At 32.4% G+C, this 15,566-nt stretch overlaps 1 protein-coding gene across 1 annotated transcript; it reads right to left on the reverse strand.

The window, feature by feature from the left end:
* Nucleotides 1-545: 545 nt before the first annotated feature.
* On the reverse strand, nt 546-13,325 carry LOC114178310 (transcription initiation factor IIE subunit alpha-like). The gene is made up of 10 exons (XM_028064141.1): nt 13,093-13,325; nt 12,806-12,928; nt 12,249-12,369; nt 8,743-8,871; nt 8,442-8,551; nt 8,158-8,341; nt 6,716-6,913; nt 5,750-5,989; nt 5,430-5,625; nt 546-994 (listed from the first exon to the last, which is right to left on the reverse strand). Exons 1-10 carry the CDS (start codon nt 13,110-13,112, stop codon nt 891-893), a joined length of 1,425 nt encoding a protein of 474 aa, XP_027919942.1. The 5' UTR covers nt 13,113-13,325; the 3' UTR covers nt 546-890.
* Nucleotides 13,326-15,566: the final 2,241 nt, after the last annotated feature.

Here is a 15,566-nt window from a genome sequence, read left to right on the forward strand (position 1 = left end):
GAAGTACAAAGTTTGTATCGTGTTCTGAAATATATACTTCGAAATACAAAATTTGTATTTCAGGTTGTACATTCGGAACATCTCCATATTTTAAATTCCAGAACATCTCTAGATTGTACATTCCAGCACTCGAAATGAAAATCTTAAACTAAAGAATAAAATTGGAATTTTCAAGTTTATGGGACTATAGGATGAAAATATGGAACTTTAGGAAGAACCCGCTTTGGAGGAGATATAATTCAGGGCTCACCATTTTCTTCAGCCGTGTGAGCAACAACACAGGTAAAATGACTTTTGAAATTCGAAAGTTATATTTTTCCTCAATAGAACTCCTAAATTATACAATTCAGAAGTTAAAATTGACTTTTAGATTGTGTAATCCAAAAGTAAAATGACTTCCGGATTTGTAATCCGAAACTGTTTTTTTTATTAATCTTCTACTTTTGAAAATCATTTTTTACTTTCACATTACTCGATCCGGAAAGGGATTTTTTTTTTTTTTACTATTGGGTTACAGGGAAATTTATGGAGGTACAGGAAGAAGCTGCCTGGTAAAATGTTGGAATGCACATTACTCACAAATCTAGGTATCCACTGGAATATAGTAATGCAATGACAATAAAATAAAGTTGGTGACACTATTTTTGGACGGATATAGCATGAAAAGTTTCCGAGTAGTATTTTTCATCCAATATACGATTAACAACTAAAAAGTCAACTGCGCACCTTATCTGAAGCCACACGGAGGCATAACCACAATAAGATGCACAAGCAAGAATATGTGAACAGTTAATTCCGGTCTTGTACTTTGCAGCGGCCTTACTATATGAGCACTTGCCTTCGGAAATCAGAATAGGCCCATTACACACTACTGACCAGATAATTTTTCATCAACCTTCCTCCCAGTCTACATCATCGTCGTCGTCATCATCTGCTGGAACTTTCTCAGCTTCAACATTCAAATCCCTGACCTTGTAACCTCCATTTCCATTGCCTGTTAAATATTACACCCAGCGCATAAATCAGTTGACACATAAAACATTTCAATCAAAAGAAAAAATAAAATAAAATCGTAACTGCTAAAAAGGAAATTTCAGAAGGGGACTTAGCAATGTTAATAATACAAAGAAAAGGTTTATTAAATTTTAATACTTCTCGGGCCAGTTAAATCTGGAAGGGGAGGCGTTCAGATCAATAACAAACAAACTACGACTCAGCTCTATCAAGCAAATCATAATGTCTAGTCCTCACATAACGATTCCTATTATAATTAATTGACTTAATATATTAATTTGTCCCACTATTATTGGATTACTCTCTATTGTGTCCCATCTTGTAAAACGTATTCATGTGGTCCTTCCACAAATTTGAGTTTAAGTGGGTGGCAGTTCAGTTGATTGTGCCACACGAGTTAACAGCAGACGATAGTTTCTTCCTCTCCAATCTTCCTCTCCAAACCCTTTTATCCGGGAACACAACCCCACCCCAACAATGAAATAAGAAGGAAAAAGTGGAACAAAGGGAATAGCTAAACTCATGAGGTTGGGTCATTACTTCAGACGGGAGAAGGACTCTTGTGATGTTGTGTCACGCATAAAAGAGGGATGCAAACGGACAATGTCATCAGTTGCCAACTCGTTTGACACTTAATAAACCAAATTGTCATATTATCATCCACTCACTTAATTGCGTTATGCTCAAATTGATAGAAAGACACATTGATCCACTTTAAAAAAATGGACCAAATTGTGAATTTAAAAAAAGGTCGGATAGAATTAAGATCAACGCATTAATAGTGGGACAAATTAGTATACAGAGCCCAATTAACTTTATACGAAAAATACACCTGCCTCTATCGACTCCACATTAGTAAAATTTTCCAGACTGAATAGTACTAAAAAACTAACAAGAAAATATACTTGTCTCACCTCTTCCTTCTACCATTACACTTGTTACCACTTCCACAACATCAGCCACAGCAATTGTCTTGTCATTCTCCACTATTCTCCAATTTTAGTCGGATGACAAGTTTATGTCTACCCTATTTATACCAGTTATTAGGAGATTAAATATCTTTTATTTAGTTTGTAATTGTTTGTTCCTTGTTATGAATACTCGATAGTTGGTATACATAGAAACCACCATGTATATCTTTTGTCAATTCTCATAAAATGGCACATTTTCATGGAAGCCAAATCCTATTCTTTGAACTCTGATGTTTGGCCTCATCAACTAAGGTCTGATTTCCCTCTCCTATCAAAATTTTGATAGCAGTCATTACCAACACTGATGCTATGCCACTATTGCAACTGGCAGTTTCGTACTAAACACCACCAAGCCCTTTAACTGGACTTTGCCACCAGAGTAGTAATAGTCACAACCTATGAAGCCCGACACGCCATATCAATGGCGTGTCCCGTGCCCAACACGTATCGGACACTGACATACATGTCAGTAAAGTGTCCAATTTGAAAGACATCTTTTTGTTTTTGACATAACTCCAACACAATGTTAATAACCGTAAATTCAATGATTTTCTAAAAAATCCATAAACTTGTAAACTTATCACATAAGTTTCTATTATGATTATAAAAATAAGGAAAAGATCTTATATGATCACTATTATTCACTTTTTTGGATATTAGATAGATAAATTATATTCATTTTTATGTTAGATGACAATGTGTTAATTGAAAGTTTAAAACTAATATGTATATACATATCGTTTCCCGTATCCTATGTTTTTTCAATTTAGCCGTATCTTCATGTCCGTGTCCTTATCCCGACTTCATAGGTCACAACAGGAAAAAATAATTCATGCATCGAGATTCTTGAAAAGTTTATACTCCGGCAAACCAAAAACTTCCACCAATCAAATAGGATATAATCAATCTGATGGAAACAGAATAATGGATCTCAGATTATTGGGCATGCGTCTGGTTCAGACACAGGTCCAGACCATGGTCCAAAATCTCCTATTTGAAATGTTTATTCCAGTAGTTGTATTCAAACAGCGGTTATTCTTTGTAGTGAATGGTTCTTATGCCATTTAATAGGTATGCTTTGTGTTTGTAGTGTATTTTCTTAATTTCGGAACAGCGTGCAAAGTTATGACTTTCTGTTTTTAGTATAAGAACAGAGAGTAGTTAGAATACAATATGCAGGAGAGCTATGGCACGGAGAATACCACTGGTATAGTGTATAATTTCAGATTGTTTCAATAAATGTTTTCAGATTTAATTTGATATTCTATCACAATCACAAACATTCATCACAAAATTGATCCTCAATTGGATCAGTGTAGTCTGTGAAAAGAAAAGTCTTAATTTTCTAATTCCAATGAAGTGTCTAATCAATTTGAAAAACACAGCATAAGTACCAGAATGCTACGGAAACATCAACTTAATAACCTAAATTAAATGGGTCCATAGATCAGACTAGAAGACGTGACTACATAATTATAATTGTTACTAGTAATAGACCACCTCAAATAACAAAGTAATCCTTCCTGTTCACAATAACATTCACCCAACACAATTTCTTTCCAGTAATTCCTTCCATATTTTTCAAAGTGTTGAAGGGAGTTGACTTTTATGCTAGTCCAACAGGCACCACCCAGTCAAACACAAACCAAACACCAAGGATTTAAACAGCAGACCACATCACTTGATGCAGCACTATAACTCTATTGCACAAAAAGTCACAACCATATTACGAAGAGTACAGATTGTTATCTTGCAACTTCGGCAGCCCGTACTGCAACTTCAATTGAAAATCCCAGTATGGTAATTGGAAACGAGCCTGAGCAAAGTAATTAAAGCTGTTATTGTTCCTTGGATGACCTTGAGAAGAAAATGTAAAACACCTCATTATAGCCAAATCAGTGGAAATGGGGAGATGAGTGGGCGAAAAATGTGATAACAGAAGAGGGTAGGAAGTGGGGAGGCTGGAATTTAGTAGAATTTGGAACCCTGAGAGAGTTCAGGCTTCTCAAAGTGCCTAACGAGAGTTTATTTTATTTCTTCTTCCTTGTTTATCCAAATCAGGTGATATCTAGACTTCAAATCCAACTTTGAAAAAATTACAGCACCTCCAAGCTCACTAACAATTCATCAATCACATGGATCAGCAATTTATCAAGAACAGCTAGCCTATTTAGTGCCCTTTAATCCACACAGAATTGCTACACACCATCTTTCTTCTTGACCAAAATGACAGGACTACTAAAAGGGCTGGTTCTGGGTCAAATATCTCCCAGCTTGTAAAATCCCTCTAATAATTCTTTCTCTCTCTTTTTTTTTTTTGCCAGTGAGGGTATTGGTAAGGGCGCGTATTTGGGATGTGTGATCTTGATCTCTCTTAGGAGGTACCAGTTGGCTCGTGGAAGAGATCATCAAACTCAATCAAAACTACTTCAAACCATGCCTGTAGTTTTTCTGTTTCACTTTGCACAGTAATTATAACTTGACATGCCTCAACAAACCCCTTTCAGCTTGCATTGAATGGCTAAGTAAGATCTTCCAAGCAGCTTGAGTTTTAAACAATAAATTATCTCCTCTCAATTTTTTTCTGATCCTTATCCTTTCCCCACTTAACAGTTAAATATTTGAGTTTGCTTCACCATCCCCCAAAACTAACCAGCCTAGGTATCCCTTGAACTATGTGAGGGTATAAGAAGAAGAGAACTTAGTTAAGATAGTTAGAATACTAATGAGTTAGTCACTTGAGGTGTTAGATATAAAGGGTGTTAGTTTTGTAGATTGAGCACTATCTCTTGGTGAATGGGAAATCCTTGGAGAAGAGAGTGCTCTCCTATTTCTTGTTTTCATTCTATTCGATAAAAAAAATTATTTTCTTTCTCTTTTCAATTATTGGTTCCTAGCAAACTACTTCAATTCCTCCAAGTTCTGCTTTATGCATATTCCCTTTACTGAAAAGAAAAAAGAGGTTTATAACCTTTTAGTAAAGAACAGGACATGTTTCAAACGTTTGATTAGGCGTAGACCTATTTCTACTAGGATGATATATACTAAAAGGAGATTAGCCCCATTTGTTAGTTTTTACCAAATCACTTTTTATATGAAGTTGGGTATCTCCATCATTCATTCCAAGTAAATGTCACCGTTGTAGCACCTAATAATCTCAAAACCACAATCATAATAAGTTCTAGACTTGATGAATCCAGGGTGATGACCATGTGTATTAAGAACATAATTTAGATACAGACAAAAAAATTCGAGCAATAATATAGTCAAACTCACAAGTAATCACATGAACTTCGAAAGTTATTGTTTAAAATTTTATGCCTTGCCTTTTTTATTCTTTAGGAATTTGGGAGGGAGTATTAAACTCAAAATTCTGAAACATTAGGGATTTAAACTTGAGGATCCAAATCTTAGTCATATCAAATTAAAAGACTACAATGTTACCTGCAATAGGAGTCTCCTCCCACTCAGTACCATCATCATCTTCCTCACGTTTGGATTTCTTGCCAACCTGACGATTGGAAGTACTGCTAGAAGGATTGTCTGCAGCAAGTGTATTTGACAATTGTTTTTTTGCAGCTTCTTCCATATCATGTTGTTGTTTAAGTAAAGCAGCATAGTAAGCCTTAATATACTCATCCTGTAATAATAACAAATAGGAGGAAGCAGAAAATTTAGTGAACAAAAACTGTCTTATACATTTGGGAGGAAAGGAAAATGAAGACAAACAGAAAGGGACAAAAAGTTTATTTAATGTTATGAACCTGTATATTTTTATTATGGTCATGGGCAATTGTTGACTTCTTGTCATCTATGTCCTGTGCTACAATGGAAGTTGAAGTCCCATCCAACTTTGTTTCCTCCTTCACCTCCCCACGTTGTTCCTTTGTAAGATTCATACCTGATGTAATCATCCAGGGAGGCAAAACCTTTAAAGTTGTACTGTCAGTTTCAGACTTAAAGCCCTCTCCTTTTCCTTCAGTATTGTTGAAGTCAACTACAACCTGACACATTCATCAATAGACTGTTAAGTAGTTAAAACTATTTAAGGAATATACGCTCAATGCAAAGAATTGAAAAGCATTAAAGAAGATTTGTAGGCCATATTTATTCACATGTAACTTGTTTCAAGATAAAATGAAAAGTTAAACAAATTTAACAACAAACAGAATGAGGAGAACGGAAAACAAGCATGAAACGAAGACAATCTAGCAAGTTGGCAAGTACATTCATGATAAGCATGGACATACAAACTATCATGCTACCACCACAAACAGAAAAAGATCCTATTTGCATTCATTTCAGTCTTTCAGTAGTTCTCTTCGGTCTATATTGCTTTGGGAAAAGGTAAGTAAGTTCAAAAGGCTTTCACTTTGTATTCAACTCAACAATGATCCTCTTTGAATAAAGGAAGCTGTACAGAAATATAATCATAATAGATCATATAGAAGTACTATAAACTTTTTATTATAAGATACATGATACATCTATCAAACTTTTAAGTCGTTTTTACCAACATTTTGCAGGTTTTCTTATACAGTTCAAAGATAGAAATTCCACCTATTAAATATTGGCTGAAGAAATTCAAAACACAATCTAAATGCAAACAATCATCCTCACTTTTAACACTGTTCCTACTGATGGTTGAGGGGGGTGGGGGAAGAAGTACCATGGTTTCCCTGTCACTCCACGTGCAAAAAACATAGCACCCTTCAACAGGAGAATGTTACCTTAGTGTCTCCACTGTATGGCATTGGCACTCCATTATATCCTAGTTGCGACATTTTAGAATCTCCAACATTGATATCTCCACTAGCTGCACGGACAGCAGCACTAGCTCGAGCTTCCCATGCTTGAAGACTGCCAAATTCTGGAACAGGCAAGTCTTTTACCCGACTGAGTTGATCCATTAAAGGTTTGAGCTGTGCCTGCACAAGCACTAGGTTGTGGACCAGTAGCAACAAAAATAGTAAAGGCCATATTGAGTAAATTATAACAATATATCACAAAATTCAAATGAGATTAAGAACCTGTAGGCAATGTACTATCATTCATTAGCTAGCCTCAGTTTTGCACCTCTCGAGAATACTTACCCAACAAAAGATGCCCAAAAATAGTAAAGTAGTTGACCTACTAAAGACTTGCATGTCACATTTAGTTCAGGGTTATCAACTTCTCTTTCCCCATTTCTAAACTACAGCAGATCATTTCATGCGGTTGGAAATCTCACATTTCATACTAGTTATTATATATAAGTGAGCACAAACATCATCGTACGAATCAGTTTTGTAAGATTGAGTTAGGTCATCTATTTCTCTCTTATTTGAAAATTGATGTTGTCGCAACTTCCCCAGCCCGGCTACAATGAGATTTCTGTCTTCATCTCAAACAGGGATCATCATTTTACAGTAACAACAGTAGTAAGGTGCAAACGCCTGAAACCTAACAGGCATCTACACATGTCAATTTTATTTTTTTTTACTTTTCATAATTTGGCTTTCAGTTGAATTTAGCAGTATCAAATTCCAAAATGATACTTTGTCATTGAGTGTAAGGTTTTAGGAAATTATCAAGCATTCATTAGATTAGGGCTCCTACTTTTGCTCTTTAGAACACATGAGAGCAGGTTTACAGGGTTTATACATATAGAAAATCCCACATTCACTAGACATATAGCTAAATTACTAGTATATAAGTGGACATAAATCTCACTTTACATACTAATTTCGTGAAATTGAATTAAACTTAAAGTCAAATTTTTAATAATATACTTTCAATTTTTTATCTTAAACATTAATTTATAAAATAAAAAATAAATAAATAAAATTAATTAACTTTTTTGTAGCATAAAATCAATTAGAAGAGATTAACCTTACAAACTAACTGATAAGAGATTAACCTTACAAACTAACTGATAGTTCCTAGACCCGAAATGAATCTTTAAATGGGAATCACATTATTAGACAGCTTATCTTAACAATAAGATAAAGAATCAGAGAGATAGTTTAATGATACATGCAATCAGGAAATAATCATTTATTGTTATAAACTAAATTTGCTAAGCTTCCCAGTTATTGGAAAGAACAATGAAACCAACTAAATTAAGTGAAATGATCCACATCATAAGACGCCACAAATATGAATAAACAGCATAGTAAAATCAGATAAGAACCTCCATCTTTTGAAGCATGTCCTTTAACTTTTCACGCCTGCGTCTTCTTGCATTGTCATCTCCATCTCCCCCGTCTTGAGCAGCTATCTTATCAATTTCAACCTCTAGTTGTCCATCACAACTTTCACAGTGGAAGTCTTCATCTTCAAACGATACTAACCGTAGAGCATCCAAAGCATTGTATCTATCATAATCCATATGCACAAGTATTATAGAATAAAAATGCATCAATACAAAATAAATATGACATATACGATGTTGATACTAAAAGGAATTATTGAAACCTTTTTCCACAGTTTGGACATATATATTCCTGAAGTGTATTTTTGTTCTCTAACTCATCTTTCAGCTTATGTTTCATGCGATGTAGTCTGTACCTAATCACATCATAAATCTGCAATGAAATTTAACATAAGAGTTTTCTATATATGAAAGGGGCATAAATTGGTTGTACATTTGTAATGTTTCAAATAAAATATCAATAAAAAGGTAAAATACCATTGTTTTTTCCTTCTCCCTGCAAATAAACAACCAAGTATACTTCTTAAACCACAATTATGGAAGAATTAGAGTGCAGAGATGGACCTGAGCATAATCTAGACAACAGTAAGAGTGTGTGTGCAGCTTGACCTTTTCTTCTCCCTCTTTTGCTGCCTGATGACCATCAGCCGTAGCAGCTACAGCAGCACTATAAATTTTTGCACCTTTTGCTGTCTGAGGTCAAATCTTGAACACAGTCAACCACAACTCTCCCATAGAACCAAATCTAACAATAAAAAATAACTAAAACAACTCTATAAAACACACATCAACAGATGAGACTTATAGACCCTAAATATAAATAACTAGTTAAGCAGAATTTAAACTTACCATAATAGATGAAAGGAAACTTTACATGATAGAGAAAATAATATGAAATGCATCCAAAAGAGGGAGTGTTCTAAAATAATGATCTTAAAGGAGCTTACCTACTCTTCATTCATCATAATTCAGAAAGAAAAAAAAAAAACTCAGAAAGTAATCTTCTCCAGGTTATCTAGTTGTTTTCTAAGTGTTTTTCCCTCTGATTTAGCATGATAGTTTTTGGCTAGGGTTTTCAGTTTTCTGTTATAACTGATTACCTATGATTTCACTGTGATAATCTACGGTAAATAGTAGAATTCTGACTGAAGTTATTGGTTGTGTTGAATCTTAGGGAACTCTAAGGATCATTTGTTTCACGAAATCTTTTTGCATTCCCAGAATAATGAAAGTAATAATATTTCTTCTCACATTTGTTAAAAGGTTATCAAAAAAGTATTCATAGGTATCTTTTATTCCCAAAAAAGTTATATTTCCATGTCTATACAATTTTTATTATCATGCTAAGGAGGTGAGGAAGTTGCATGCCCAGGGAAAATGTGGGGACATTATTTTCTAAACACAATATAACTTTTTTTATTTCATATTTATTTTAAAATTTAGAAGTTATTCCAAGGAATATCAAAAGTTAACCAAACCTATTTGTTAGAAATCTCACATTGACTAAAAATATGATAGTCAAATGATAATATATGAATGGGTGTAAACCTTCCTTTACAAACCAATTTTGTGAGATTGAGTTAAATTTAAAGTCAATTTTAAAGATAGTATTGAAGTATATTCTATTGAAGTTTTTTGGGCTATCTTGCCACTTACTATCAGGTCACTCCAAGTTGCGCATGTTTTTGCATGAAGGTTTACCCAAGGATTATGAATCTATTGTTGCATTGATCCAGTAGCAACATCTCTCCACTACAGATTCCAAAACTCAGTCAGTGCAGTAAAAAAGTTTACTCGGAATTAGTTTCCCATCAATTTCACAAAAGCTCAAAATTTAACAGTTCTCATTCAGCTGATAATTGACAAAAAAACTAATTACTTCAGCATTTCTTTTGAGAAGATTTTAGTTTAGACGTAGTTGGCAGCTGATCCAAAAATGCTATGCTTAACATTCATTGATACATACTCCATGTTTATGTGGCTGTACTTACTCAAACACAAGGCTAATATTTTTTCAGTTTCTATACAATTCAGAAAATGGTTGAACTTCAATTTGGCTATACCTTCAATTTTGTCCTTTGACTAAATTCCTTCATGATTATAGATTTTGTAGATTAATATGCCAATGCCCCCATTTACATCATCAAAATCCAGATGTTGAATTGCAAACGTAGACACGTCATGGAATATGGATTTCAGACTCGGTCTCCATCACTTCCCTTCCTTTAAAAAATTCTGGGATCATATGTTTGTTGCTTCTGTTTGTCTTGTAAGGAATCCAGAGAAACAAAAAGAAAAATGAAAGTGAAACTTTATTAAACTGTAAAAATGAACTGATTACTCCAACAGAGCTATTTCAGTTATTTTTACAGAGGAACAGGTTAGGCTACAAACCATACACTCCAGCCATCATAATAGAATGACAATTGGCTAACCCAACTAACTCCAACTGTCATAACAGAATGACAGTTAGTTAATAACTCTGACTAAGTGCTGACTCAGCAATCTACATATAGAAGTACACTCTATTACCTTGTAAATAGGCTCCCTACATTTTCTCTTAAGTTTGAAGTTCCATATCAAGCAATGTTCAAATACTCACCAAGTTACAGCTTTCTGTATGTCTGAGAGCTCTCGTGTTCCCTTCTTACGTCCATATAAAAAACACAAATTACATTTCAAATCCAAGAGTACCTATTCCTAGAATAATCCATTGTTCATAAATTCTATAATTCTCTTTCTCGGGATGGCAAGTTATTCATATCCAAAGATGTGGTGTTTATGAATTGTTTTCCCTATAAAGATCTCTTCTCTATATCTTACTCTCTTCTCCACCCCACTCTCTGGATGCATCCCAAGTACCTCTAGTTTCCCTACAAGTCACTATCCCCTCCTTCAGCTCTTCCCCCTCTTTCTTCCTCTTCAGTCATTCAAATTCAAAGTCTATTTCCTCCTTCTTTCAAACATCTTCTGATGTCTTCACCAATTTATTGTCCTGTCAATACTCACCACATGTAGGATAGATCCCATTCTGTTCATGTAGTTCCTGGACTCAATCTCACTTGACTCATTGCTCAAACTGAACCAAAGAATGTCAAACAGGCCTTACAAGATGAGACTTGGCTTGCTTCCATGCAAGCTGAATTCACTACTCTGAAGCAAAGTAACACCTGGACAGTAGCCCTTTTCCTCCCTACAGGGGTATCTTGAATTCTGAAAAGGTGGAGGGAGATCTTAAGTTTGCCACTATCCCTCCCAACACCTGGCACATAAATGACTCTGTTTCAAAGGGTAGATGGACTATCAAAAAGCCTCGCTTGTGCTGCTACAAGCACTATTTTGGGCACAAAATGCATTACTATTCAAACTTTGTAGTGGTCCAAGGCCACTTTGCCACGTTAGCACAGTATTGAAAAATGATAACTATGGCGTTTTCCCCCATAAACAGCAGCATAACTAAACCTTAAAAGTTTGTTGCACCTTATGGATATTTGGATAATAATCTTGCAGGTGGTTCTATACTTTATGTAGTGAAACTCTCAAGTATCTTAAGTTATATTCTTCATCAGATTATAGTGAAAAAGAAAAAGTTATGATAAGCATTAAGAAAATACCAGATTGTTATCAAATGAAATATACCGTTTTATTTCGTTTATTGAACTGTGTTGCCTATTTCAACTTATTTAAAAAAACAATCCTAAATAATCTGTCAAATTGCTATGTCAAGGTATGGATTAAAATCACCTCCATTCATTATGTGTCTCCTTCCTTGTCCCTCGAACAATTTCTTTCTATGTCAATTAATATAACCCATAAGCATTAAATGGAATTATCATTTCTAATTGACGTGGCAGAAACTTATTGGAGGGACAAGAAAGAAGACAAAAAAGAAACTGGGACAGGTGATTTTAATGGTCAAGAGATATGACTTAACACAATTCATCAAATGAGTCTCTTAAGTCCATTCAAAAGAGCAATGTTAAGCTATTTGTGTTCTCAATCAAAATATGAACCAACAAAGGAAATTATCTACTTTAGTGGCTAATGCATAGGCAGAAACAAATAGTTACCTCTCTCCTATGATTGCGAGTAATGATCTTTTCTTCTTCAAAGTACCGCAAAGTTCGACGAAGTTGTTTCGTATGCAGTTTAAGGTCCTTTGCCAAGTCTTCTTCTCTAACCCATTGCCGTCTGAAACAAATATTAATGAATACCATCAAACACCAAATTAAATAAATAATAACTGACATGCGTTTTCCCAAATACACTAGAGTCAAGTTCAACCAATATATCATTTAACCCATTTCTTTTTTTATTTATTTTTCATTCCATTTTCACGGCTTTCTCGTTCTTTCTATGCTTTGCACTTGAAAGTTCAAATAACTTCGCTCTCTTCTGGTTTTCGCTCCTTTGTACACAGGTATCAGTTCCATGGTTCTAAATTCAGTAACCAACTCAATATTTAGCTTCTTAAGGCCTCACAAAATAGCATTGCAGCAGCAATATCAGCATTTGTCCAGAATTACTCGCAATTTAACTACTCAACTACCAAAATTCAAAATCACTTTCAACAGAATAACACACAGGCATGCCTCCAGAAGAGTATAAACAAGAAGAAAACTCGAACCTCGTGAGCGCGTCAAGTACCACTACAGCAATTCCCCTGTTATCACTCCTTCCTGTTTTAGGCTGATTATCTCCTTTGCTGGTAAGATCATCGTAGAAAGCCCTAGCAGCTAGTTTAACCAACCTACGCAAATTCATTCAACAAACGAATTGAAACAAAAATTAGCATAGTCATACACAATATTGCATGCACTTCAAAAGCCGCTTATTCTTCTTCGTTTGTACTTTTATTTGACTAAACGCAACTTAGATGCACTCGAACTAAAGAGAGGTAGAAGAATGTGTTACTTGTTATAGGGTTCAATCATCGATTCGACGTGGCTTGGGTTTTAGCACGGTTGTTAGGGTTCCCGAGGGCACCGTGACTGAAATTAGTTGACTAGAGTGAGTTGAGGTCTAAACAAATCTGCTCCCAACAATTCAATAATTGCTGCAACAAAGTACTTGGACCTTGTCAGTGCTATTTATAGAGAGATGAATTGAACCAGCAGGGCGGTTCCACTAAAAAGTAGTTAGATAACCTCTTTCTAATGTAAACTAATTGACAATTAATTTATAGCCATAAATAATAAAATTGGATCTTGTAATAGTCTTTATGAACACCACCAGTATAAAATTATGTTCGCTTTTTTTTTTATAATAAAAAATAATAAAATTATTTTTATTTTTATAATTACAAAAAAATAGACATAAGTACATCTTATATTTTTATTACAAGTGAATTTTATGTAAATTTTTCTTATAAATAATTATTTTAGTTTCAAAAATAATTAATTTTAAAAGAAAATAGTTAAATAAGAAAAACAGTTAAAGTTTAAAAAATATCGTTTAAAAAATAAAATATTAATTTAATTTTAAAAAACTGTTTTTTTTTTAAATTAAATGTATATGATAAAAAATAGTATAAATAATTATGAGTTAAATATGTTTCTCTCCCTTAATTTTCACTAAAATTTATGAATGCATGGAATTAGTTTTTTGAATAAAAAATTTTGTTAAATTTACTTGATATTTCAAACGCATTTCAAAATAATATTTGAGTTGTTTACACTATTTGATACATATTAGCTTCAATGTATCCTGAAATGTCAATTAAATTTAACAAAATTTGGTTGAAATTACTAATTCTATATATTTTATAGAGTTGAATGACTAAATTTGGTTAAAGTTTCGAAAATAAACTAATTTCAAATTTCACTGAAAATTAATGACTCAAAAACATATTTAACCCGATTAATTTTAAATGTTTTAACACTTTTTATCTCTATGATTTATAATTCATTTTTTCAGTTAGTTAAAAAACAAATAACTATAAATATTACAAATATATTTATTATTTGATTATAACAATTAACAAAAACAAATATCTTATCATGTGATTTTAATTTTAATAACAGTTACAATATATTTTTATTATATAATTATAGCATCGTAAAAATCAATGAAAAACAATTTTGTAATTATGTTTATCTACACATTTTGTACGACTTTAAAATAAACTTTAGTCATACTTCTAAATTATTTTTATTGTGGTAAATACTTTCTAGTCATATGATTATTTTTATCAATGTAAGGAAATGGATATATATTAGTAATAATAATAAAAGTAATTTTTGAAATAATTAAACTATTATTTTTATAATTAAATATGTTTTTAATCCTTTACTATTGAAATGTGTAATTAGTCTTTCCTCGAGACTTTTATCTATTTTAGTCTCTTAACTTTATAAATATATGTATTTATTACTTTTAATCAAAACTTGTTAGATTTATTTGACAACGTGTTTTATGGTAACATCTAAGTTGTTTATATCATTTAACATGTTTTTACTTTAATGTTAGTCGAAATATTATATGAAATAAGTTGAAAACATTAAATAAATTTCATAAAATTTAATTAAAATAAATAAATTAACGCATTTATAAAATGGAGAAACTAATTTGGGTTAAGTTTGAAAGAATAACTAATTTCAAATTTCACTAATATCACATCCTTAATATAATGTTTATTTTTTTTCTTATTTTATTATATTCTATTTTTTCTCTTCTGTTCAAAACATTTTGTTTTAACAGGTGTAAAAAACATTTTGAACGAATATTTTTAAAGAAATATACGATTTCATAATTAAAGTATAAATTGAATATCCCATTACAAAGAAAGTTTCACAATGTATACAAAATACCCTACAAACATTAATTTTTTTTAAAATTATATCGAATATGGTGTTAGATTTCTTTTATGAACAATTGCTATCTGAAAACTAACTTTTAGATTTGGTAGTCCTAACATTTATTTCAAAATAATAACATTATTTTGTTTTTAATATTATAATAATAAAATTTGAGAAATTTAATGTGGAGTGTTTTTTTTTTAACAATATCTTTTGGAATTTTTATATATTACTATAATTCTACTAACAACAACAAAAAATTCGAAATATACTTTACATATGATGAAACTATAAAAAGAAAAAAGAATTTAAAAATCAATGTAAAATCATTGTTGACATTGAATAATTTTCAAAATACATTGTACGTTATTTCATGTCACCATTAAAGAAAAATGAGAAAATCTTAATTGAAAAACAAAAAACATAGTTAAAATATAGCCTATTTTAAAAATTATGATACAGGTGAAAGGATTGGAAGGGTAAAGGAAAGTCATTTAATACCCTTGTATCTATTGTTCAAAATATATAAAATAAATAACAAATATAATGGTAGAGTTTAACTAAGTTAAAATTAAACTTGTATAATCTGAA

Source organism: Vigna unguiculata, chromosome 3 (assembly GCF_004118075.2).
Source record: "Vigna unguiculata cultivar IT97K-499-35 chromosome 3, ASM411807v1, whole genome shotgun sequence".
Classification (NCBI taxonomy): Eukaryota; Viridiplantae; Streptophyta; class Magnoliopsida; order Fabales; family Fabaceae; genus Vigna; species Vigna unguiculata.